Below are 26,374 nucleotides of genomic sequence, written 5' to 3'. Positions count from 1 at the left end.
ACATTTCAAACATTTAATGTACCTAACAAGGCAGACTTATAAACCTAAGAAGTAAAATCTTTCTGGGAACTTAAGGAATTCTTTTAAATTGAATAAACCAAACTTATAAACAAGGTGGATCAAGATTCTCAGAACCACTTAAACACTCTTTATAAACGGGATCAAATTCTCTTACACCCTTTCCCATTAAAACAACCAGGCTGATATATCGCAGCCTGTTGAATGCGTGAGACATCTTAGATAACAAATAGAGATTAGCGTGGTGATTGTAAAACGTATTCTTAAACATCATTTTAAAGTACATGGGCTTGATGTTATGTCATCCTTTGGATTTATTTGCTTTCCTGGGAATGCAGAGGCAACTAATTAACCAGAGCAGATCTGCCCTCTCAGCTGGAAGCTGGGGTAGAAGATGCTAATCGTAGGATGGGTACAGACCATGGTCACGGTCAGAGGTTCCAGACCAGGCACAGGTCCTACTGCCAGGACGATGTGTCCCACACCAGGGGTCAGCCAGCCCTCTGCCACTGTGATTGCATCATTCCCTCCCTTCACAAGATGTTTTTCCTTCTAATAAGAAATGGATAAGCCAACCCAGACTAAACAAGCATATCAAGTGACATGTCTGGGTCTCAGCATCTTTCACACTGTCAGAACCCCAGTCGCTCAACCGGAACCTTCTTGAGGGCAGGGTCAGCACCCGTCTGACCCACTCCCCCTCTCTGGGCCGTGCACTCTGCTGGTGGCACCCCGGGCACTCAGTCCAGTGGGCAAACCTCCCCAGGCAGGTCATAGAGAGCGAGAAAGCTGCCATCTTGCCGTGGACAGGCCATGCAAAGAAGGTGCAGGCCTGTGAAGGCACCGTGATCCCAGCCTAAAAAGCGTTTTGCTTCTGTTTCCAGATGTTTCTGCAGCAGCCAGATGTATCCTTGAGCTTCAGCAGTGCCCAGCGGCCCGAGGCTCAGCAGCAACTGCAGCAGAGGTCGGGCCCAGGCCCCCAGCCCCAGCTCGTGGCCAGCCCTCAGCTTCTGGGGCAGATGGCCTCTGCCCAGGTCACAAGCCAGCACCTGCTCAGAGACTCGAGTGTGATATCAACCCAGGTAAACATGCTCGTCTCCAGACTCAGTCCTTGCCACCAGCACAGCAGTCTTTGTGAACCAGAAAACTGCTTCCCCTATGACCGGAGCTGGATGATGACGGTGGGGTTTTTCTTTTCTTTATTGTGTCACTTTGAAGCCCCAAGTTCTATTGGTTTCCTTCTGTGTTTTATCAGTATATTAAAATACCTTAAAGGTATCATGCAGGGAATTCCCTGGTAGTCCAGTGGTTAGCACTCTATGCTTTCGTGCTTTCACTGCCGAGGGTGTAGGTTCGATCCCTGGTCAGGGAACTAAGATCCCGCAAGCCGTGCGGTGCAGGGGAATTAAATAAGTAAATAAAATGAACAACTTTATTTAAAAAAAAAAAAAAAAAAAAAAGGTATCATGCAGCTGAAACTTTCAGCTCTGATCCTGAGCTGGGCTGGAGGTGGATATGGCCATCCCAGACACGCGCGCTGAAAGCCACACGCCCCCACGTGCATGTCCTTGGTACCCGTCAGCGGCCGCTGGTTTTAGCCGGTATCCGTGTGAGAGCACAGCCGTCCACTTCCGCTCACCATCCCTTTCCCCAGGGCCACCACCAAGCTTCTCCCGGTGCCCCAGATTCCCTGTCGAGCCCCGTCCTCACAGCCAGTACCACTTACTGCAAGCCACCCAGTGACCTTACAGTCTGACAGGGTCACCCGTCAGTCAGTGGCACTGAATCCAGTGGAATCGAGTTCTGAGCCCTCGTTTCCAGACCATCAGAGCTTGGAAGGCAGGATACAGCCTCTCCTGAAGCCTCTTATATTTACATGGATTCAGTGACATCTGCTGGGCTCCCAGGGGAACAAAGATAAATGAGAGCTGTCCTTGACCCCAAGGAGTTTCTAGTCTATCAGGGGTTCTGGGACGTAAACGTGGACGTACAATAAAATATGGAGAAGTCTATGTATAAGAGAGTTCCTCCCTCTTTGCCCAGACTTAAGGGTTTTACGTTAAAATGCAGCCTTTTGGTTCTAAAGGTTAACAGGAAAATTAATGGATGAGACTAGCCAAGAACATTCTGGAGAAGAAAAAAACTGAGCTAGGATTTACACCACGTTCAAAGATTTTGTAAAAGCTCTGAGAATGTGGCGGTACCATCATTTTAACGGTGTCAGTGAAACAGAGTGGAAAACCCAAAAAGCAAAAGCACATGCTAGCTCATTCCCTCATTCATTTACAATTTCACTCAACAAATGCGTGCCAGGCACGAAGTCCTGAGCCCTGAGGGTGCGGCAGTGAACAAAAATGAAAAGGAAAAAAATCTCTGATCCAAGTGGGGAGAGAGAGAAACAAACAAGTGACAATTAACAGTGTGACAGTTGGTGATGTGAGACAGCTTAGGAAGGTGGGCAAGGGGCTGGAGGCTCACTGAGGAGGGGCTGGAGGTTCACTGAGAAGGTAATATGTGAGCAAAGAACTGAGCTGGTGAGAGAAGGAGGCATACTGGTACCAAGGAGAAGAGCATTCCACGTAGAGGAAGTGCAAAGGCCCTGGGGCAGGGGTGGGCCTGGTGACTTAGAGAGTCTGCAAGGAGACCCACGAGCCGGAAGTGGAATCTATGGAGCAGAAAGTAGTTCCTAGTTCCGTTCAATGCACGTCGGTTGCTTGCCTGCCGCAAGCCCGGCACCGTCCTAGCCCCAAAGGATTTAAAGAATTCTTGAGATGCTTACAATCCAACGGGGAAGACAAGTTCACAACAACTCAATCAATAGTCATCGGGTCGGTCCTAAGCGAGTACAAAGGCCAAAGTGGGTAAAAGACAGAGGTTCTGGGGAGGTGATACCTGAGTTGACTTGAAGGTTTACCTTTCTCGCTGCAATGGCTGCTCCAGGGTCCAAAACCATTGAGGAGCCCGCAGATGATGCAGGGGAACAGCCTGACGCCCCAGTTCAGCAGCACCTCCGCTGTGCTCCCACCGGCTCTGAGCCTGACCACGCCTGCTTCCGCCTCCCAGGAGGCCAGCCAGGGCCAGCCCAGCCCGGACTTCAGCCACGATCGGCAGCTCAGGTGCGGAGACTGTCCTTGTTGGAAAGATAACTGAGACGTAGTTTCATACCATTTGTTTCCGGTCGTCTTTCTGCCCGAGATGGAGGCAAAGCTCAGACCATTAGCCTTTAAAGCCTCTGCAGCTGATCTCGGCTCAGGAAGTGGCAGGACAGGGCTAGGGTCTTGATGGCCAGAGGAAGTGACCTGCTGCCTCAAGGATCCTCTGAGGACAGAGCAGGCCCAGTGGGCATCCGGGTCAGCCAGAAAGGGCGCAGGCAGGCTGGGCAGGCGCTGGGTCGGCCGGTGGGTCTGCAGCGTGGGCACTGCTCTCAGCCGCCCGTTTATCTCTTCCTCTGCTCGAAGGCTGCTGCTGAGTCAGCCCATCCAGCCCATGATGCCCGGGCCCTGCGACGCGAGGCGGCCCTCAGAGGTCGGCAGGCCTGGACGGCAAGTCAGGTAGGTGGCCCGGGGGGCGGAGGGAGGAAGAGAGCCGCACCGGGCGGTCTCCGGCTGCCAGGCTTTCACCTGCCTGGACCAGCTGCACCCCTTGTGAGTCTGGCGCCCCAGACAGGGTCCAGGTGTGCCCACACCCTGGGAAAGGACTCCTCCTCTCAGCTTTTCTTCCTCCATATTCCCCGTGGCGGGAGAGGAAACTCCGTGGGCAGCCCATGCCGAGAACAGGACTCAGGGGAAAACTATCAGTTATACATCGGGTTTGTCACCACCTTCCGATCTTTGCAGGTCTAAGTAGTAACATCCCAGGTAGGTGGAGCCTCCCCCACCTTCCCGAGGGCGGCCCCGCAGCCCCAGCTGAGCAGCAGACGCTGGCAGATTCCAGGGGCACACCCAGCTCGCCTGCTCTGTGCTGCCGGCGCCCTGCCGGCGACTGGAACCCCCTGCAGATGTGGGACCCTCCTGCCCTCCCAGACACGCAAGCTTCTCTCTCTCTTCTCTCCCCGGGCTCTTTGCTTGCAACCCTCGGGACCCGGAAGAAGCAGCTTTGCTTTGCCGTTGAATTGTTAGGGACAGAGGTTTCTAAAGACAGAGGAGGGAAGACTTGAAAAGCTCCTGGAAAATAGTTTCTAGCCCTTTGAAGTGAAGCAGACACCATTGTCGTGTAAACCCTGGTTTCATTTGTGTCAGAAGTTCACTGGGACGGTGCTAGCTAATGAGGCCTGCCCGCCCCCGTGCGGGGGGCCTTGCAGCCATGCCCTGGGGCCGTGCCCTCCGCTTCCTTCCTCCTGTGTCCTCCTTCAGCCAGCAATAATAGTAACATCGGGGGGTTCCTGCGTCTTCTGAGGGTGGGGGCCTGTACCTACATCCATGAAAACCCTGTGATGGTAGAGGCAGGCAGGGGCTGGGCACCGCCGAGAAACCACCTTCAGATTCTCTGCTGATGCTCTCAGTCAGGCAGGGGTTGCGGGGAATGTTGGGTTTGGCTTCTGACTGTTGTTTCCGAGTGATCCAGAGAAGGGGAAACAAAAAAGTCTTGTGACATCGCTGTCCAGAGATGCTTCAAATGAAGTGAACTAGGCAAAGCTGGAAATTGTTTCCTCTGGGAACTCTAGAGGAAAACTGCCATCTTCAGTGAACCCAATAATTTATACCGTGTCCCCACCTTCCCCACCGTTTCCTCCAGACATGACCTAACGCTCCATCTTCCGGGGCGGGTCAGAGTCTGCCCGCCACACACAGAGGCCCCTTCCGGGGAATTCTGGAACCCCCAACGCCTGTTCGCAAATGACGCATACAGAGATAGAACATTTCTAAAAATACAATGCTAAATGGACTTCTCTGGAGTGTCTTTAAATATCTGTTCCTGGTCTGGGCTCTTCCAGAGCTTTCCCAAACAGCCCTCCCCTTGTTATTGGACCGTTTTCATTAACTACTCTTTCTTTAAAAAAAAAAAGTATATTCTACGTAACAGGAAATTTACCATTTTATCTGGTTTTGAGGGGCATTAAGTACGTGCACGTTGTTTTGCAACCATCACCACTGTCCGTCTTTAGAACTTTTTCATCATCTCACACTGAAGCTCTGTCCCCGTTAAGCCCTAATTCCCTATTCGCTCTTCGCCAGCACCTGGCAGCCGCCCTTCCGCCTTCTGTCTCTGTGAATCTGTCTCCTCTAGGTGCCTCATCTAAGTGGAATCGTACAGGATTTGTATTTTGTGACGGGCTTATTTCACTCAGTGTAATGTCCTCAAGGCTCACCCATGTTGCAGCAGGTGACAGAATTTCCTTCCTTCCTAAGGCTGAATAACAGTCCACTGTCTGTATAGACCACATTTTGTTTATCCATCATCCGTCGACAGACACTTGGGTTGCTTCCACTTTTTGGTTATTGTAAAAAAAAAAAATGCTGCTATGATCATGGATGTACAAATACCTGTTTTAGTCCCTGCTTTCACTTTTGGGGGGCAGATACCCAGAAGTGGAATTGCTGGATCAGATGGTAATGCTAAGTTTAATTTTTTGAGGAAACGTCATACTGTTTTGCACAGCAGCTGCACCATTTTACTTTCCCACCAACAGTGCACAAGGGTTCCAGTTTCTCCACATCCTTGCCAACCCTTGTCATGTTCTGGTTTTTCTCATAATAGCATTGTAATGGGTGAGAAGTGGTATCTCATTTTGATTTTGATTTCCATTTCCCTGATGATGAATGACACTGAACATCTCTTCACGTGCTTATTGGCCATTTGTAGCTTTTCTTTACAGCGATGTCTGTTCAAGCCCTTTGCCCATTTTTTAATCAGGTTGTTTGCAGTTGTTGTGATTGCTGAGTTATAGGAATTGTACTTATAGTCTGGATATCGATCTCTTATTAGATATATGATTTGCAAAGGTTTTTCTGGCAGCCTTTTCCCTGCATGGATAGAGTGACGCACACGTCTTTAATTGTGATGAAGTCCCGTCTCTCTCTTTCTCCTCTTGTTGCCCATGTTCTTGGTGTCATGTCAATAGCTTTTTTTGTTTAAAGGTCTTTCTTACGTGTCACCAAACAGGTATCCACAGAGCCAGGCCGTGTGTCCAAACCCAGACGTGCACACCACCACCAGCAGCACCTCGACCCCTGTCCTGCTGATGGGGCTTCACCCCCACTTCCCCACCTCCCAGCCGTCGCCGCTGAAGCCCGCGCAGACCCAGCAGCAACCTCCGTGCTTCCTGCAGGTGGGGCCGGGCTGCACCCGGGGCGGGGGAGACGGGGCCGAGCCCCAGGCCCAGGCCTGACAAGCCCTCCCTTCCGGGCTTTCAGTAGGGCTCTGGTCCTCAGTATCAAAATAAGCCCCAGACAGATTCATAGTTGAATCTTCATAGTTTCCAAAGTTTCAATGCTCAAAGTTGGTAAAGTCTATGTAGATACAGTGTGAGAAATTTAGGAGCAGCTCTTATGCGTCACGTGGTTATGTGCTAAAAGGTCCATTTTTTTTTAAGTGATTTTTATTATGGTGTCTGGAGTTTTTAGAGCAAAAATCAGACACTGATTGCTATGTTTGTTGGACTTGTTAGTGTGTTTATATTGCAGAGTCTCACACAAATATAAAATTAAATCATGTTTAAAGATTCATCAAACTTCCTTTAAATGAATGAGATGATATGGCGTGGAATTGGGGCTGTCCAGAAAAAATGGGGGGCATGTTTCCTTGTGGTCACTTCTTACTTCCAGCAAGTGCCACGTACACTGGAAGGAAGGAGAGGGAGAGCCAGTGGCTGGGGGTTCAGATGGGACAGAAGTGTCTGCTGGGGCTCTGGCCTTCCCTCCCGCACCTGCGCGGGTGCCCCTTCCTGCCCCAGCCCGACCCTGTCATGTGGGGCATCCTCCCCGGCCTCCAGCCCCTGACCGCACCCTACTCCCGGCTTGGGCCCCTTCAAAGCCACAGGGGCCGAGCAAGGTGACTGCAGTGCAGAGTCTTCCTTGACGTCTAGAATGTAATTGAATTCCAAAGCTGCTCAACTATGGTATCGTGTTCAAGTCTCCCTGACGCCAGGCCTAGTGGGTTCAAGTCTCCCTGACGCCAGGCCTAGTGGGTTCAAGTCTCCCTAACGCCAGGCCTAGTGGGAGTCAACTCAAGGCGTCAGCTTTGCCTGTCCCGTCAGCCCGCAGGACCCTCGAGGGATCTGGGCTGGGAACCGATGGGGTGTGGGAAGGCAGGGAGCGTCTGGGGGTGAGTTAGAGGCCACCCATATATTCCTTCATCGGGAGTGACAGATGGCGTTGGCAGGGCTCAGGGTACAAAGGGCGCTCGGGGGCCTTGAGCGCAGGGGGACAGGGGACATCGCAGAGGGCGCCCAGGCCTGGGTCCGTGTGGGTGGAGCACTGTGGCTGGGGCGGCCGGGCGGTCCAGTGGTTACGACTCCGCGCTGCCACTGCCGGGGGCACAGGTTCGGTCCCTGCTCGGGGAACTAGGATCCCTGCATGATGTGCTGCCGGCTTGGCCAAAAAAAGGGGGGGTGGGAGAGGAGCTGGTGGAGAAGGGATGGGGGCTGGGGGATGCTCCAAGGCGGGGACGGCTGAGTGGGGGCGGAGAGGACAGTGTTCCAGCAGGTTGCCAGAGTCGGGGAGCAGCCGTGCCGGGGTGGCTTGGGAAGCAGGGCAGACCAGATCGCTTGGCAGAGGAGATTTCATGGATGGGGACCGTGGGAGGTGAGATGGAAGGAGTCAGAGTTAACGTTTGACCAGTTGAAGGTCGTGAGCTGCAAATTAGGGTGCTTCCTGGTGGATGCCGGCCAGCGACAGTATTGGGAAGTAGTTCTGGGATCAGGGGCCACGGTGAAAAGTAGGCAGAGGGCACGTGGGCTCAGACGCTGCCCCATCCATTATGTGCGTGTGGTCTCAGGTTACAACATCCCCAAACCCACAGGCGACCGTCCCCCGGCAGCCTAGGCCCCGCCGCGGGGCCAGGAGGAACCCCTAGCGCTGGCAGAGCTGGGCTTCAGAATTCACACCCTTCTGGCAAAGCCTCAGCTTCCTCTCTCCGCACCGGGCGCTCCCCCAGGCCCCGGCCGGGAGGAGGGTCTTCATTCTGACCACATGACCGCCCCAGCCGTGCGTCCGAGGGAGGAGTCCCTGAACTGCAGAACCTCCCTGGAGCCGTTTCCTTTCTTTCCAGGCGCAGGCACCAACCTCTTTGCACAGTGAGCCGCAGGACTCGCTCCTTCTCTCCACCTACCCGCAGCAGCCAGGGACCCTGGGCTACCCACCTCCCGCACCCTCGCGCCCTCCCCGAAGGGTCAGCAGCCTGTCTGAGTCCTCAGGCCTCCAGCAGCTACCCCGGTAGTGCCCTGGCGCCTCAGTTGGGTCACATCAGCTTTAACCAATGGACGGTCGAGGGGGGATGGCCAGGGAGTCGGGGAGAAGAGTTTAAAGGACACCCCGGCTTTCGTGCGCACCGCATCCGTTTCAGAGCTCCTGAACGGTGACAACGTCTGAGCACAGCGGCCGGCCCCTGGAAGTGGGCAGGGACACTGGCCGCGTTTCCCTGTCCCTGCACTTCACGGCCCCAGTCTACAGCCATACCTGGAAGGGACCGCGGTCCCCACGGGAGTGCATCGCTTAATTCACCTTAGTGATGGCTCATCTCGCTGCATCCTGCCCCGCCCCCCGGGGCGCGCCGCCGCCGCTCACCGCTGCCGCCCGTGCGCACGTGCTCATTGGCCTGCGCTCTCTCGACTCTCTTTCCTCTTGCATTGCAGAAGCACCGGGTCAGGGATTTGTTGAAGAGAGAGAATAAAGAGATTATTTTTTCTTTATTTTTAGATGATTGCTTCTGTTTTAATTTGCACAGCTGCACAAGGAGATAACTTAGGCACCTTCCTTTCTTAAAAATACTGTTGTCTCCTCTCATGACTTCATTTGGAGACCCCAGTAACAAAAACAGCCCACCGATCAGATGGCACGATCAGACGGCAAAGCTGGTGGTCAGTCACCAGGCTGCAGCGCCACACCCTCCGGCCTGACCCTAATGGAATAAGGCTTTTCACCCCACACCGTTCCGGTGGGGTTTGCTTTGGTTTGGTTTGGTTTTGGTTTCTTTTTTTGCCCCTGGATATAACACTGGACTGTTTCCTTTTTACTTCGGCGATTACAACCACGAAGGCGGACTCAAAGCAAAGCACAATCCCGCAGCTGACGTTCTGGAATTCTAGCTGAGGACTTGAGGACTGGGAAGGCTTTACCAGCCAGACGGGTCTGTGGAGCGGCGGGTCCCCAGGAAGCCCCACCACGCGCTGGCCCTTTGAGTGAGAATGCTGCATCTTTCTACGTATCTTTCCTGATAAGACCGAGGATTGGATTTTCCTTTTCAAAATGCACTTTGCTTTTTTTGTATGTTTTGTTATGTTGAGATGTTTCTAAAGAAAAGATTTTATGTAATTATAAGACGAAGTGTAGTGAATTGTACAGCTGTTGTAATAAGGACCTATTTCTATATAAAATAAAATTGTATGGATTATGTGTAAATTATTTTGTATCTGAGATACCAGTTCCTTTCCCAAATATAAGAGGATAAAAGTTTTCTTGTGTATTTCTGTGAGTGGACATTTTGTAATAAATTAACAAATTTGTATGATTTCCTTTGGAGGCAGTTTCTGTCCCTTGTTCTAGATGCATACATCTTTTCATCAATAAACTTTTTAATTTCAAGATGTTTTTAAGGATAATCAAAGATATGGAAAAGGTGGGAGCAAGCAACAAGTAAGCCGGGTAATGACCTTAGGTTTTTTGATTTCAACATGTGCTTCAGCCTGTCGGGATCCTGATCTTCATTTGAGAGATTGAGCCAGAGGAAAACAACAGTTCATTGTAGAAATGACAGCAAAACAAAGTGACCAAACCAGAGAAAGTTCCTGGAAACATCTCCACCTTAGAGACACAGGTAATCCATGGAGATGAGCAAGCTGTTATCCACCAAAGCAGGCATAGCCCATAATTAAACTCACCTGGGCTGGAGTTGCATGGGCTCTGCCTGCTAGCACTTAGGTATCAGTGATGTGCCCAGGGTTTGTGGGTCTGTGTGGGAGATGTGTGCCCACGTCATGTGGACGGGGGAGATACAGCAATAACAGACATCCCCCCCCCTTTCCCATAAGGCTTCAGCACGCTGGAGTGAGGGTACCCTGGCACACTGTGATTGAGAATCACTGAGGTGGCCATGCTCAGCAGAGCCCTTTCTACAAGCATTGGCCCAAGAGCACTAAGCTCCTTTCCTTGCTCCATCACTGGAGTTCCGTGCTTCTACCTGCTTCCCTGTAAAATAGGGGAAACTCCTCTCCGTTCTCTGGCCAGGATCAGTTTTCAGTGGCATCAGAGGCTGCCAGGTAAATACATCAAAAGGAGTTTTATTATTCACACAACTGCAACGTTCCTGAAAACAGGTAAGTCTAAATATTTTGCATGTATTAGGATCATTTACTCTTTAAAGGAACCCTCTTTTTAAAAAGTCTGTGTGACACTGGATTATCTTTTTTGTAATTCAACTGTTTTGTAAATTCACAGGTTTACAGATCTGATTTTTCTGTAAAAGAATGTGTATTTTAATTGGTTGTCAGACTCTGCACTTCTAAGTGGAACAACTTTTTTAATGGAAACAGCGTATTTTCCTAGGATTTTCTAGCTGGAAGCCATTAGAAAAGGGTGGAGTATGTCACGCTACTAATTTAATTTAGTATTGCTTAAACCTTACACATGTTCAGAGTCTGGATAAACTCAGAAAACTCTTATTGGGTAATATTTCTTTAAACCCACATAACATCAGGGGAAGTTTAATCCCTTAGCTTTTGATTCATTTAATTTTGCTGTTTAAAAGACAATCCTGTTCTGTTTCGAGAAAAGTCATTACCTTTCTATTTGGAAAACTATAAAGTCTTGGCTCATGAGAAGTGACTGAAATATGAACTCCGGAATACACCAAGTTTTAGAATATTTTAAACTAACTCAATTAAAATGTAGTATCTTCTGTCTCTAATGGCAACTAACGTCCATTAAATTAAAATTTTTGTTTATACAGGCAACACGGTGAACTGATCAACTAGGAGATCATTCTAAGTCGTGACATGTTGGACTCTTGGCAAAATTATCTGGTAAAATGTGGGTGTTGGGTAGAAAATTGCTTCAACTTCTCTCTTCACTTTATGTGAAGCTGGAAAGTTTTTAAGTCATCCCTTAATCTAGACAAATAACTAATGTGGATCCTCCAGAGACATGACATATGTGGCTTTTGGACACAGACGTGTGAACTTCATACAATGCCTATGCGCGATAGTACAGACGATAGCATACTTCTGTAAGCATAACATGGTTGACTAAATAGCTGAAATATACAGTCTCATGGTATCTGTGAAGCAGTTGTGTTTTTTTTTTCCGGGTGAAAAAAGCTCATCAGAAAGAAAAAAAAAATTTCCTTTAGGATTATTTCCTAACCAGCCAATGTCTAGTTATGGGAGAAGCAGGGTACCCGTCAGCACATTCACTGAAATAATACAGGCCTTAAAATATATACTCCAATGTTGGGTTACCACTTTATACACACTTAAAAGGTCCTGAATTTAATTCAGTATGTGACTCAACTTCCTTCAAAACCATCTGCCCCTCCCGGAGTCCCCACCTCTTTCAGTGGAGCCACGATCCCACCCATCGACATAAACTGAAAAACTTTATCCTGCATGCTGGTAAATTCCTTTCTGTCAGAGGGGATTTTGTACGTGGAAAGATAGTCACCACTAACTGTAAGTCATTTAATGTCCAACTGACTAATTATAAATTTATCGATTAGCATTCTTTTAACCACTAAATAGTCAACATTTCCCTTATTAATCACATACTGCTTAAACAACAAATGAGTCAATATTTAGGAGTTTACCCCCCAAATTTCCCCAATTATGAAGAGATTACAAATAATAAACCCTTGTACGAATTAAAATCTCAAGTCTGATACAGCTTTCTTAAAAGTTCCAAAAGGATCCACAAAATATAACAATATATATGTATATAAAGATATATCTTTACATCAAAACTGGTTGCAAAATGTGAATATCACAGATTTAACGTGTTTTGTATGTTACTCCATGCTCGTTCTCACACCTTCTCAGCGCTCCAGTTTTAACATACCGTTCTAGGGTTTCAATAACTCACTCAGTAAAGTTTTTACACCTCCCTAGGTTTAAGGATCTTATCATGCCCTCGCCCCCTCCAAAAGAGAATGCAATTTCTGATCAGCAGACTGAAGGTCCAGAGTCGTGAACCCGCGGGTTTAGCATGGGGGACGCGGGACTTGGCTCTGTAGTCTGTCAATTCACAGCCGACCTCCTGGCGTCAGGTTCCTCCCGTTTCATTCTCAAGGTACGTATCTTACATCAGGTGTTGGATAAAAGTGCTGCTTCTGTTGCTATTATTGGGCCATTTTGTTGTGATAGAGCGAAAAACAGGTATGTCTTTGTCATGAAATCACATTGATTTCTCCAATATAATAGATTGTATATAGTATTTTACTCTCCCTTTCTAAGGTGATTTTGTCAACTACTAACAGTCTCCTAAACTGACAGTTCATATAGTCAGTTACAAACTGGCGATTTTGATTTCGAAACACTTCTTGTGCAGGCCTCTGCTCTGCCCCCCTCCTGGCCCCTAGCCCAGGTCCCTCTGCGGCTGATCGCGGCCCCCCACCCAACCCCGAGAGGCTCCCCGGTCCGGGCAGCGAGGACGCCCTTCTCGCGAGCCCGCTCTGCCCGACCGGAGCCCCTCCAGGGCGGCAGCCGCGTCAGTCATCTCCGGGCCTCCAGCCGGGAACACAGGGTCAGACACCGCTGGCCGAATCACTGAGCGAGTGGGAAAAACAGAAGAGCCACTTCCCTCTCCGCCCTGCTCTCCTCCACCTGGACCAAAGTCCGGTTTCCTCTGAAGAGTAAGACCGCAGGCGCAAGCCCCTCCCACACTCGTTCGCGCGCAGGCGGCGGGGACGCGCGGCAGGAAGCCGGGCGCAGAGAGCGCGACGCTCCAGGTCCCGCGCCCGAGGCCCGCTCCCTTTTCCCTCCCGGCGCGCGCCGCTTACGTCACAGCCTCGCCTCTTCCCTCCTCTCACCCGCCCCCTCCACCCGCCTCCAGGTGACCCGGAAGTTGTACTTGCGACCCTGCTTTCCTTTTCCCACAATCCCTCCCGCTCTTCCTTTCTCACCCCGGCCGGGCAAGGTGAGTATGTGCGCTGGGTGCCGGCTTCAGGAATCCGGCGGCATCCTCGTCCCGGATTGTGCCGACTAAGACAGCGGGCTCTCTCCTGACCCGGCCCGGGGCCCCGCGTTCCGAGGGCACGGGAATCTGCGCTGCGTTTAAGAGCTCCCGGAGACTGGGAGAGAGAGTGGCCAAGCTTAGGGGAACCCGGGCCGCAGGGGTTTCCGGGGCGGGGGCACCTAAGGGGCGCGGGTACTTGGGCCGCGCGGGGTGGCCGGCTTGGCTTTGCCCAGACCTGGGGCTTCAGGGGCCTGGCCGGACCCTCTCCGAGGACGGCTGCGTGAGGCCGGGCCGGGCGGGAGGTCTTGGCTTGGGTTTGTCCCACTCGCTCTGAGCCTCCTTGTCGCCTGGGCTTAGATGGCTCCCGCAAAGAAGGGCGGCGAGAAGAAGAAGGGCCGGTCCGCCATCAACGAGGTGGTGACCAGAGAATACACCATCAACATTCACAAGCGCATCCATGGAGTGTGAGTACCCCTGCGGTCGTCGATGCCTTGCTGATGGGGGCTCCCGAGATGGCGGTCTGGTTGTCCCTGGGGTCAGCCTGGTCGTCTGGATGCTGTGTGATCTAGAAATTACGCATTTCTTCAAAAGCTCGTCTGTATTCCGTGGACCCTGTTTAAGGCTTACAGGGGTTAAAGCGTTATGCTCAGAGGTTAATACCTAGACAGATTAGGTTTCTGGGAGAGCCTACTTGGTGAAATACGGTAATGATAAAATCGTTTCACTCTGCTTCGCAGATACACCTTGGCAGGCCTGAAGGGTGAAAGATGTGTATATGAGGGAAAGCAAACTTTGTCGATGTGTCTAGGCCTCAGTAAAGGTAACCAGTTAACTAAAGCTGTGCCCGGCCCAGAATACGAACACTCCGATGGGCTTCCTTTAGTTCTCTGACCTCCACAGATGCGCCGTAACATCGGTAAAGCTGTAATGCCGGAAGTGCAGCTGCTGGAGGGACCAGAAAAGAGCCTATCGGTGGGGTTATAGGGCAGTGTTTGTGCAGGGGACACCTGGAGGTTGTGGATTTGTGAGGTACGGGAATATTGGGAATGATTTACGAACGTGCTGGTTCTTGGTTTTCGTCTCTGGGGTTTGGTTTTTTTCTCTTCTTAAGCTTGGTGAGGCTTCCCCTTTTTTCTGCACATGGTGCTTACTAGTGATAATGGAGACCAAATCTCTTCTTGAATAGTGTTACTTGGGGTATTTTTGATAGCAAATGTTGCCCTGCAAAATATTCAGGCACCAGTCCGTGGAGCAGAATTTCGTGGGCTTGCTTGGGCAGGCTCGTATCTGGACAGCCGATTTTGGGAGGGAGTTAAATGTGCAGCAGCGTCCGCGTTGGGCCTGGCGTTTCCGGGCAGGTGTTGACCATGTGTGAGCCAAGGAGTATCGTGTACGTGGGGTCTCTGGAGGCTTTTGGGTCAAAAGTCCAGTTCCTTTTTTGTACATAGATGCTGCTTGTAACCGTGTTCTCTTCCCCTCACCCCTTAATTTGGGGGGCGTGCGTATATTCATTTGGGGAGCATATCGGGCACTCACTGTGTCCTGGGCTCTGTGGATTCAACAGGGAGCCCAAGAGCCTGCCTTCCTTCCTAGTTAACTTAGTAGGGGAAGTGAGACAAGCCCCCAGATATAAAATGGTGAAAAGTGCCAGGTGGAAAGTAAGTCACAAGGTGAAAGGGGTGGTGTTTAAAAGGCCACATAGTTAAGCGGACATTAGAAGAGTGGGTGTGAGCCACTGCGGGCGGGCAAGTTTTTCAGGCATTTTGGGCTTTGTTACAGAAGCCCTAAGTGAAGAGCTTCACGGTACTAAAACCTTTGGTCATACTTGATGGGCAGCAACTGGCAGCTCTTGGTCCATTCTCCGTTTTACTTCCAAGGATCCCACAGCGGTGTTTTTGGCGCTTTTGCAGCTGCTGCCCAGGCCCTCTCTACTATGCTTGGTAATAGCAACGAGCCTTAGGGTCTCGTGTATCCAGCTGCTACTAACCTGTATGCTTGGGTGTTTCAATGGGTATCTCGAAAACTGTACATGGCCCCAAACCAAACTCCTAGCGTCCGTCTCCACCCCTGACCTTCCCATTTCCCTGGGGCCTGCCCGGTTTCAGCTTGCTGGAAGTGAGTGCGTCCTCTTGGCTCTGCCGTCCCCAGCCGGGTTGCACTGGCCCCAGCAGCGTTCTCCTGACGTCGTGGTTGGCGTCGCAGTTAGCGGCTCCTGCTCCCGGTTCCCTCTTCCACCGCCGACCCCCGGGCTGCTCTCGGGCCCTCCATTAGCTTCCCACCTTAACTCAGATGAGAAGCCAAAGCTCTGGCTGTGATTCCACGTGGGTTGGCCACTTTCTTTCCTTGTCAAAGCAGGCAAGTACCTCATTCAAGCTCGCAGTTTGGTTTTAGCTTTACCTTTTTTCCCTGCCGTAATGCTTTTTCTATCAGGTAGGTAAATAGTCGCCCCCGTCATCTTTGGGTCTGGACTTCAGTATCTCAGTGGCCATCTTACTTTAAACCTGCAGCCCCCTTCCGTCCCTAATGCTCCCTCTTTTCCCTGGTTTATTTTTCTCTGTGGCGCTTGATACCATCTGACATACTCCATGTGTCAACTACGAAAAGCTACGTGGGAAACGGGCTTTTGTCTGTTAAACCTACTGCTGTTATCTCCGGTGCCTTTTATTTCTAGGTGGTTAAATATTTAAGTGAACGAAGCGAGCTTGCTTGATGGATTCGAGGAGGCTGGTGAGGGGTAGAACAAGGGGGACGTGGTAACTGGCGTGGCTCCTCTGACATTCACAGCCCTGGGCGGGCTGGGGGAGGACACCTCTTTAGGCTTCGGTCTCTGCCCGGCTTGCAGTAACCTTTGCTAATCCAAATGCTTGACCATTTCAGCCGGTAGTCAAGTTTGGCTTTTTCACATTTTGTATTTAACTGAAAGCGTGAAATTCAAAGGAATTTACGTATCCTCATCTAAACAACAGGTTAATGGTGCCTAACACATGCCAAGAGATCCGTAGCATTAACTTTTGCCCTTGTTTCTTGAGAGGGAATTGGTACATTTCAGGCCCCTGCTCTTTAAGCATAGACCAAGTTATTAAATCCATGTCTTAAGATGTGGCAAATAATCTAATAATATTTTGACCCGAGGACACGGTATTTACTTCAGTGTTGTGTACTTTATGTTCAAGCTTATTCTAACATCATTCTTAGATTATATTCTCCCTGGCAGATGGTATTAGACCTTGGGGGTGTTTTTGTTTTATCGGGAAAGGGTTGGCCAGTGTATACATTAGCATCTCTTAAGGATCGGATGCGGAGTCCTTGTTCTACATTACTGAAAGGAGATTGTGTGTCTTCTGTGTCCCAAGTATTCTAGTAGTTGCTGGGCATTTCAAAGTGGTGGAGGAAAGAATTGCTCCTGCCCTGTTCAAGCTTTAGTTTAGATGTGTTTTATGAAAATAGGACATGGCATATTGTGTATTTCATTTAACTTTGTACTTGATTGATTGATTTGCTTACGTTTGAATCTCAGGGGTTTCAAGAAGCGCGCCCCTCGGGCACTCAAGGAGATCCGGAAATTTGCCGTGAAGGAGATGGGCACCCCGGACGTGCGCATCGACACCAGGCTCAACAAGGCCGTCTGGGCCAAAGGAATAAGGTGCGCACGTCGTCCGTGTCACAGGGTGAACTTTCACAACTCCGCCAGCTAATGCGCGTGGAGGTCGAAAGAAAATAACCGGCTCAGAGAGTGGGGTAGTGTCTGCAGGGAAGCCCTTTGAACTGAGACCCAAATGACGTAGGAGCCAGCGGTGTGGGGGTCGGGTGCGAGCATCACGCAAAGCGAGAACAACTTCACGTGACTTGGGGACAGGTTGGTGAAGGTGGAGCAGTTGTACGGCTTGAGAACAGTGAGGATGGAGAGTTGGGCGGGGGCAGATCTTGTAGAGGTGGTGGCACAGAGTTTGGATTTCTGTCTGGACATACTGGGAAGCCGCTGGAGCAGAGTTGCTGGGGGGCGGGGGCGTTTTGGTTGTCGGTAGTGGGGGGTGGTCACGGGCCAAAGATTCTGCTAAACGTTGTACCGCGCACAAGGCAGGCCACCCACATACACGCAAAAGCAAGTAGCCAGCCCAAGTATCAGTGGTGGCAAGGTTAAGACCTGCTTATAAGCAGGGAGCTGGTTTTGCTGTGGAGGACGGTGGAAGTGGGACCGGCCACGGGGCGTGGAGCTGGTGGGGACCAGGTGAGGTGTGAGACGAGTGGGGGGTGGGGGAGTGTCTTAACATTGGAGTCTGATGCGATGACAGGGACCAGAGATTCAGCCCTGCAGTCGGCTGGCATGGGTGCCTGTGAGCTCCCTTGAGATAGGGGAGGTGTGGTATCGCATGAGCCGAGAGAAGTTTCAGGACACCTTCTGTCCTTGGATCAATAAAAGGAGGGGGTGCAGTGGCCTGCGATGCTGCTGAGAGGTTGGGGGAGCGGGGAGGAGGAGTTGTGTGTGAGGTGGGGGGGCCGAACGTTCAACAGTTGCGCGTGCTCAGTATATCCCGCAGAGTCGGTGCTGCTCCGGCGTGGCGGTGGTGGCTGCCTACTGAGACCAGCACGTCCTGACAGCAGACGTTTCCATGTTTCAGGAATGTCCCGTACCGTATCCGTGTGCGGTTGTCCAGAAAACGGAACGAAGATGAAGATTCACCAAACAAGCTCTATACGTTGGTTACCTATGTACCTGTCACCACTTTCAAAAGTAAGTAGGTTGTCCTGCATCCCACAAAGCTGTTTAGATTTTTTTTTAAGTCCTCAGCCTTTTTATAACCTGAATTCATTTGTTCAACAAATATTGTGCACCTATATCCCTGGCATCCTTCCAGTAGGGGATATAAGTTCAGGTAACCTTTTTTAAATTGTGTCACCGTGTGGGAAAATGCAAAAGGATACAGAATAGGTCTGTTATCTGGGTTGTGAAAGGTCACGTGGCATAGTAACGTTTACCGAAACCCTTGAAGAAGAGGTTCTTGGAGTGTGAAAGTATGAGACGGGGTGTGGGTGTGGAAGGTGACGGGCCCGTCTTCTTTTGCAGATCTACAGACGGTGAATGTGGATGAGAACTAACTGCTGATTGTCAATAAAGTTATAGAGCTGCCGCCTTCGCACCTTGACTTTCCTTTTCTAGTTGCAGGTAAAATAGGCTTGTCTGTTTTAAAGCACTTCCCAGTTACCGGAACCTTTGGCGAGCGTTTCCTAACTACTGTGCCTGGGCCCCTTCTCCCCGTTCCCTGGACTGTCTGAATATTTGCACAGGGCCTAGGCAGGTGTTCTAAGGTGGTTTTGAAATGCATCCTGGCTTGGTAACGGCTGTTCAGGTGGTTGGGACGTGGGGGGTGTGCTGTGAATGCTTTTACATGTGTGTCTTGTGACTTCTAAGATAACATTTTTCCAGACGCTGGCATGTAGAACTTGATTGCCATTTTTCACATTTTAACATGCTAAAATGGTACGCTTTTGACACTCTTAGATTTAATGAAGTGTGCACACTTCCTTTTTAGCTCACTTATTTGTGGCGGCCTCATGAGGTGTTTCTAGTCCTGGCTTACGTGGAGTTAAAAGCTCGGGGGTAACCCTCCTTAAAAGGTTGCTAACAAAGTCTGCTAAATTCAGCCTGAAAGCAAGGTGTTGCAGGGATCATATTTCATCAGTGCTTGTACCACTGATACGAATTAAATGCCAGCAAGAGGTTCCCTTTTGAAGCCCTGCTGGTGACAGTAGTGGGGCTGGGGGCCACCTGCAGTGTAGTGTACTATCCTCCGTGAACATGGGGGGACAGAGGAATCTCCAGGTTATCCATTCACCGGCACAGCCCAGACCTCAGACACTGCAATAAGCAAAGATACAGTACAATACAAAAATTTCTTATTAAAAAAACTTGGAGACCAACATTGGAAGCGTGGTTGTACACATTTTTTGGAAGGACACAAAGTGAATACAACAAATATATTAAAATGGTTTCAATTACCAGCATTGAAACGAAATTAGTGCAAAAAAGCCAAATACAATTGCACAGATAGTGGCTCGTAAATCTTGAAAGTGAACTTGATTCTCAATCCCGCCCATGTGAAGTGAAGGACGAGTGCTTGGGCTTTTCTCCTCTCTGGGTTAGTATCATACATTTGACTTTCTCATATTCCGTCTGAGAACAAAATACTAGCATCACAGCAGAAGGGCCCTTTATAGCAAATCTGGTAACAGTGAGTTGCAAGTCACAGCATCAAGGGAACTGATGGGAGACACTCTCTAGCACTGACAGTGTCCAACTGAATTCTTTTAAAGAATAAATAGAAATGCTGGAGGGTTGCATCAGTTCCCCTGGCCACAGGTGTGGCTGTCCGGTTGCTAATCCAGATGCTCAGCTTGTAACATGCACTCAAAATGGGCTGACAGCCCACAAACCTGGACTGTGCTTTGGTATGGAGACCCGTCTCAGCCAACCACTGCCCTGCTACGGGCTACTCACCTTGAGTCCAGGCTGTGATTGGCGGCTCATTTCACAAGCTTTGAGGCTGTACTGATTGATCTTGGCATTTTCAAGTTTGGATTTAAGGTCCAGTGGCTTTTCAAAAAAGTTGACTAGTGACTGTTCAGTCAGAAGTGAAGCTAAAATATGTTCAAGGGAGACAGTCCAGCCCCCTTGTGCCTCTTCAGGAAATGCCTGGGACTCTCGGGGACTCTTACCAGTGTGGGTGTCGGCAAAGACTGAGTCCTGCTCAGGAGAAGGAGCCGACGCCTGCGGCTCCTCCCCTCCTTCCTGGGAGCAGCTTCCAGAGCTGCGGCCTCGCTGGCCCACTTCCCCGATCTGCAGCAGCAAAGTGGTGACCGTGGCGATGGCCTGACACAGGTCATTCTCTTCTGGGTCTTCATGGAACATACTATACAGGGTTTTACAGAACTGGATAAATTCTCTCTGGAATTGAGAAAAAAGAAGCCTGCATGTAGCAGCATAACAAGAATAGAAGCATATCGTGGGCTTTTTTCAAACTTAACACCTAGTTCTTTGAAAAAAACCACATAGTACTTTCTGAAGCAGAAAATAGGAGGCATTCTCTGCCCTTCCACTCTGAAGGCACACCATTAATAGTCCAGGGGATTTCAGCACACATGTAGCCTCGTGCTGTCTATACAGAAGTGTTAGACCCTTTAACCCAGCAGGGCAACTAATGTATTCAAAAGCTGTGCACAGAGATTTGTTTATAAGGATGTTTAGGCTAGGGTTTAGTACAGCCAAAGGTTGGAAACAGCCTAAATATTAAGCTTGAGCGAGATGATTTTGGTAATCTGGTGGGAAGGCCAAGCAGCGACTAAAGAAGGCCGTTAAATGAAGCAGAACAGTGACGCCCGACGCGCTGTCAGGCCGCCCAAACTGAGCATCTGTGTCGCGTGACAGAGGTGCCTCAGGCGGAACTCAGCTGCGCAGTTACTCCAGGAGCAGGAAAAAGGTTGAGCCACTAATTTAGTATTTAATGACTTGGGAGAAATATCGACTGTTAACTGAGGTATGACTGACAAACAACACTGAGATTTTACTGACTTTCTATCCAAAGAGTAGAATATTTGACAGCAACTCAACAGAGTTGAGCAACACTTCTTTGTTTTGTGGAAAAACAAAACAAAACAAAAAAACCCTGCTAAAGGGATTTAAGTCCTATAATAAAGGGACGTTTTCAACTTGAAGCCTTATCAGGACAGTATAATATGTAGTCAGCGATTTTCAAGAAACTGGAAAGAGTGCACTATTACGTGAAGAATGCTGTACACACGATCCCCCAAATAGCTTCCATCACTCTAGGGAATAAACCTGCATCGCAACCTGGGTAAATGAATTTGATATAAAAACTTCAGGGACTTCCCTGGTGGTCCAGTGCAGGAGGTCCCTGAAGTGACTCCACGCTCCCAATGCAGGGGGCCCAGGTTCGATCCCTGGTCAGGGAACTAGATCCCGTGTGCCACAACGAAGATCCCGCGTGGAGGCAAATTTTTTTTTTAATTCTCTTAATTTAAAAAAAAAAAAAAAAAAAAAAAAAAAAAAAACCTTCAAAGAATGAAATGTGTGGCAGCCTCCTGAAGAGCTCTGAATATTTGGACAGCTGAACGGATCACAATTTAAATATTTCCCATTTCAACATCACAATGTTCAGCTCCCAGGACTTACAAGATCTTTCTTTGATTATAGCTTTGGAGGTAATGGGGGAGGGGGTGCAGCTGAATTAAAAAGCCTACCTCTGAACCAGTCACTTGGCAAAATGGTGAATTCTCTGCACAGAATACAGTCCATACCTGGCTCATTTTGGGCAACTCCTTCTCAGTTTTGTCTTTCTCTTTGGCTAAATCTTTAATCATCTGCTTCAGCTGTTTCTGATAATCAACTGTATCACCTTGAGACAAAGGAAACACAACATATACTTTAGTCGAAGTAAATTCTATGAAAGCAAAAGGAAAATAGGTGGAAAGGAATGGTGAGGGGGTGAGGAATTCCACTAAGCAAATTCCGTATACAAACTGAAAAGCAGAGATGAGAAGTCTCTGTTACAAAAAGTGGCCACAAATAGATGATGGTAGCCGAGTTACCTCTTGGTACAAGAGGAGCCCTGAAAGATGAAGAGGAATAAAGTGGCGGTGGTGTTGAAGGCAGTTTGGAAGGTTTCTGGCCTCTGAAAGCAGTGGTCTCAGTGTTAAAACTCCCAGGCGGGAGGGAATCGATTAGTCTGCTTCTAAGAAGAGCCGTGAAATCCACTGCCTGCCCACTGCAGCGGTGTGCCTGACAGAAGATAATGAAAAGAGGTATGTACCATTGGACTTGCCAATAACCAGGGGTCTTGACGTCGACAACAGAGGATTCTTCAGTGGTGACTGGCTGTCTCGGTCATTTTCAGTGAGTGCTTTTTAAAACAAACAATAAAAAATTTTTTTAAATTAAATTGAAGAAATTATTGTGTCTTCACCAAAACTGACAGTAATTTAGCTTTTAAGGTAAGAAAACTAAAGGTGAAGCTAGGAGCCCCCAGCCCCATGGCTGCAGGGTCTTTCCAGGGTCTATGAACCTTGTGTACTTCAAGAAAATATCACACACCAGTAATGCCTTTTCCCAGATGTCTGCAGATGTTGTAATGATGTACAGATTCACAGGACATTGCTGACACTGACCTAGAAAAGTGTATGTGTGGTAAAATCCCATTTTGTCAAACGAATATAAGTATGTATATACATACACATACGGAATTCTAGAAATAAATACACTTAGATTTCTGGATGGTGAATTAACAAGTAATTGCTTTAAACTGAGGGTATTTTTTTTTTCAGTAATTAGCACATACTGCTTTACTTACATAACTCCTAACAAAAATTGAAAAAAGCTTAACTGAAAGCATGTTACCATTACGAGTGCTCTTGAAATATACAAGAGTACAATTACATCAGAACCCTCACACACTGCGGGTGGGAATAAGTCTGGCGGATCCTCAAAAAGTTGCCATTTTAACGCAGAAATTCCACTCCTAGGTATATATCAAAGGGAAATGAAAACATATCCACTCAGAACCTGTACACAAATGTTCACAGCAGTTCCAAAGAGCCAAAAAGGTGAAAACAAACCCCAATATTCATTAAGTGATGCATAAATTGGGATGCCCACCGGAGGAGTATCACTTCAGCCGTAATAAAAGGAGTAAAAGCACCGACACGCTACAGCACGGGCGAGCCCTGAAGACATCCTAAGAGAAGGCAGTGAGACACAAAAGGGCTCATACGGCGCGACTTCATACAGTGTGAAAAGTCCGGAACAGGCAAGTCTACAGACAGAAAGCAGGGGCGGGGAATGTGTGGACTGGGGACGACAGCCACAGGGCACAGGCTGGCTTTCTGGTGTGGTGAAGATGCTCTAAAATTGTGATGGTGGCTGCATAACTGGATATACTAAACACCATTAGACTGGATTATAGATCAGTAAAGCTGTTACCAAAATTGTAAAAGGGATTGCAGATGAAGGATCCTCATTTTTAAAAGGTTGAAGCTTAAGAGCCAGTCACTGAGAATAATATCCACAAGATGGCGCCAAAGCCTTGATTAATCTACCCTCCTTCCTACTTGGGAAGTAGGTTCCTGCTGTTTGGAAGGTGGGAGGCTGTTTAGGATTGTTTTGTTTTTCCTGTTGGTCCTTTTTTTTAAACAAAGTTATTGAGTCGTTTTTTTCCAACTTTACCCAAAACAAATTCTATGCAGTGGGCACATGTGAGAATCCACTCAAGCTGAATAGGAGGAAAATTACAAACCCTGGATGGTACTTGGGGCAGTCGCAATAGAAATGGCTTCCCAAGTAATAGCCTCTGGGATGTCTAGCGGATACTGGGTCCCTATCCTCAAAGAGCTCAGCGTATCAAACAGAAACGTGTATACAAGTCACTCTAAGAAGATGCTCTAACAGAAGAACCAATACACACAAATATCATGAGAGCACAGAGAGGAACGATTAATTCAAGGGGTGGGTGAGTATCCAGAAAGGAGGCAGGTCAAGTGTCCACAGTGACAAGGAGCCAGAAAGCCAGCCAACCTCTCTCCAGTCCCTGCACACAGCACCAGCATCCGGACTGGACACGGGACAGTGGAGGAGTCTTGGCGCTCACTGGAAAACACTCATGCTGCTATCTATTCCTATCAGAAATGTAAGATACAGTGCATAAGGAAAAACAGCAAACACTGAGTCTATACCACCTTTGAATGTACTTTCAACCTTTTAAAATGAGATATTTGAGCTTTCATAAATGTAACATTTTGACCTTCCAATATATGTGTAATTCACAATTCAAGACTATAAATGGATTGAGAGTTCTATTGAAGCTTTCACCGTGTCTCACTTCAAATTCTGCACATGTTAAAACTGGATGAAGGGGCTTCCCTGGTGGCACAGTGGCTGGGGGTCTGCCTGCCGATGCAGGGGACACGGGTTCGTGCCCCGGTCCGGGAATATCCCACGTGCCGCGGAGCGGCTGGGCCCGTGAGCCATGGCCGCTGAGCCTGCGCGTCCGGAGCCTGCGCTCCGCAGGGGGAGAGGCCACAGCAGTGAGAGGCCCGCGTACCATTAAAAAAAAAAAAAAAAAAAAAAAAGAAAGAAAGAAACTGGATGAAGGATTTGTATTTGGTGATCTGAAGCTCCCAATCTCACGTCTGTGTGACTGATGGGTAAGTACATCGCTTCAACAGACACAAGCACGACACCCTCCTCGCGGCTTCACGCACTTCCATCAGTTGGTGCACATGTTCCTTCCCTGTAACACTGTCTCGACACTTTCTAAATGGGATGCTGGTGGAGGGAAAATCCAGTTCCACTCAAAGTTGCTTCTCGGGCAGAAGAGTACATAGACTGCCTTCAACACAATTTGGCCTTCAGACACAGTTGACACCACAGTCATCAAAATAATACCATTTTCCAATATGCTTTCTTCTTGGAAAAGCCATACAGTTCCCCCCTTCTACCCCTCCAATGTTGGCTAGAAACAGCAATCCATTTCTAAGGGAACAGACTTGGATTTGGATTAATTAGGAATTCCGATATAACCAAGTCATTGATAGGAAAATCAACCAAAGTTTCCAACTTGTGTCTCAGATATCTACTATAAGAAAACCACTTGAGCTGCAACACGTACTGGATGCTGGGACTGTAAATCCCATTTTAGTGGCTTCTTGACGATTTGGACGATACAGGGGATCTTTTTTTTTTTTTTTTTCCGGTACGCGGCCTCTCACCGTTGTGGCCTCTCCCGTTGCGGAGCACAGGCTCCGGACGCGCAGGCCCAGCGGCCACGGCTCACGGGCCCAGCCACTCCGCGGCACGTGGGATCTTCCCGGACCGGGGCACGAACCCGCGTCCCCTGCATCGGCAGGTGGACTCCCAACCACTGCGCCACCAGGGAAGCCCCGATACTAGGGGATCTTAAGCACCTAGCTTTTCTCTTTTAAAAAGCTCAGTGCAATCTTCTAATTTCACAAAATGTTTCTCAGGAGGTTTATATTTTACACTTTTCATATTTTGTAAAACCCTCAAGTGACATTTTCAACTCGGGACCCCAGTACAAAGAACAGACTTTCATCTAGCCTAAGCTGTCTCTCACCAAATCAAATGTGCCTGGTATCATTTCTGATGCAGCTGACATCAGTACTGCCTAAGTTATCAGATGTCAACTATCATTTTTGGGTCCTGTGAGAAGTTGACCTTTGCTCGAATTTTATTAGATTCAGCATTTTAAGAACGTCACTTACCATGGACCCAGACGAGGAGGGACACCGTTTGGGGAGCTGCTCTGCAAGTCCAACAACATATTTCCTAAGTCCCAGAGTTTCCGGGGTGGGGGGGGGAGGGCAGAACTGTGCTATCAGCTCTGCTCACAGTAATGCTGTCTTTACAGGAAGCCTCCAGTGCCGCACGCGTTTGTGTCAATTTACCAATTCTGATATGTCGTTCTTGGTAGCTTGTTTTGATGCTTCTTCCTAATGAATCTAATGTTCTTCCGGGAAATGGTCTTCCGGATGTCCAGTTAGTGTAATTAGCTGAGTGAAATGACCGATACTTAGAGATTTAGCGATTTTCAGTGAAAACTGCTGATTCAGTAATCTAGAATACTGTTCATCCGTCCATCACCTAATCTGCTAGCGAATCATCTGGAATATTTCTCTTCTATTTGCTAAACAGTGCTGTAGTTACCATGGAGCCAATAAACTGAGCTCTTCAAAAACCGCGAGGCCTTTGCTTCCCGAGATGCATCAGATACCTTTGTAAGTGATCTGACACAGCCCTCTGCCTCCTGCGTGACCCCCCTCTGCACAAGGCGGGTGTTTGAGGCCAGAGGCTGACGTGCTTTGTTTGGTTTTCCACCTCCCTTCAGGGAAATAAGACCTCACTCTTCAGGCACAAATTCAAACCTGTAATCCTCAGCGCACTTCCTAATTAGTGACATAAGCCTTTTTCCCCACTACTGTGTGTGTTCCACCTTTAATCAAAATGTTACTCA

General features: G+C 48.9%; 3 protein-coding genes and 1 long non-coding RNA gene across 19 annotated transcripts in view; 3 read left to right on the top strand and 1 right to left on the bottom strand.

Moving 5' to 3' along the window:
* NPAS2 (neuronal PAS domain protein 2) overlaps positions 1 to 9,756 on the top strand; it is a 268,685-nt gene extending 258,929 nt beyond the window's left edge. For all 8 annotated transcript variants that reach the window (XM_067007112.1, XM_067007111.1, XM_067007113.1 and 5 more), the window contains 5 exons: positions 903 to 1,100; positions 2,959 to 3,134; positions 3,477 to 3,569; positions 6,121 to 6,286; positions 8,227 to 9,756. In XM_067007112.1, coding sequence (XP_066863213.1) covers positions 903 to 1,100; positions 2,959 to 3,134; positions 3,477 to 3,569; positions 6,121 to 6,286; positions 8,227 to 8,394 — 801 coding nt within the window. In that variant the 3' untranslated portion in view covers positions 8,395 to 9,756. The remainder of the gene's footprint in view (positions 1 to 902; positions 1,101 to 2,958; positions 3,135 to 3,476; positions 3,570 to 6,120; positions 6,287 to 8,226) is intronic.
* A 112-nt stretch (positions 9,757 to 9,868) lies between these two features.
* On the top strand, positions 9,869 to 12,585 carry LOC136792118 (uncharacterized). Its single transcript, XR_010835348.1, has 3 exons — positions 9,869 to 9,990; positions 11,122 to 11,194; positions 12,272 to 12,585. It is a non-coding gene; the product is annotated as an uncharacterized lncRNA (long non-coding RNA).
* Positions 12,586 to 13,217: 632 nt separating this feature from the next.
* Positions 13,218 to 18,465, top strand: RPL31 (ribosomal protein L31). Its single transcript, XM_059079490.2, has 5 exons — positions 13,218 to 13,298; positions 13,695 to 13,801; positions 16,855 to 16,980; positions 17,957 to 18,069; positions 18,403 to 18,465. Exons 2-5 carry the CDS (start codon positions 13,695 to 13,697, stop codon positions 18,432 to 18,434), a joined length of 378 nt encoding a protein of 125 aa, XP_058935473.1. The 5' UTR covers positions 13,218 to 13,298; the 3' UTR covers positions 18,435 to 18,465.
* Positions 18,466 to 19,215: 750 nt separating this feature from the next.
* The window catches only part of TBC1D8 (TBC1 domain family member 8), a 131,230-nt gene continuing 124,071 nt past the window's right edge, over positions 19,216 to 26,374 (bottom strand). For all 9 annotated transcript variants that reach the window (XR_010835343.1, XR_010835342.1, XR_010835346.1 and 6 more), the window contains 3 exons: positions 22,163 to 22,252; positions 21,651 to 21,748; positions 19,216 to 20,280 (listed from right to left, as the gene is read on the bottom strand). Coding sequence is in view for 4 of the 9 variants with exons in the window: in XM_059079478.2 (XP_058935461.1) it covers positions 19,819 to 20,280; positions 21,651 to 21,748; positions 22,163 to 22,252 (650 nt within the window). In the remaining 5 variants the exon portion in view is untranslated. The remainder of the gene's footprint in view (positions 20,281 to 21,650; positions 21,749 to 22,162; positions 22,253 to 26,374) is intronic.

The sequence above is a fragment of the Kogia breviceps genome, chromosome 11 (assembly GCF_026419965.1).
Source record: "Kogia breviceps isolate mKogBre1 chromosome 11, mKogBre1 haplotype 1, whole genome shotgun sequence".
In the NCBI taxonomy this organism is placed as follows: domain Eukaryota; kingdom Metazoa; phylum Chordata; class Mammalia; order Artiodactyla; family Physeteridae; genus Kogia; species Kogia breviceps.
Note: the sequence above shows the minus strand (reverse complement) of the source record. Positions and strands in the feature narration are given on the sequence as shown.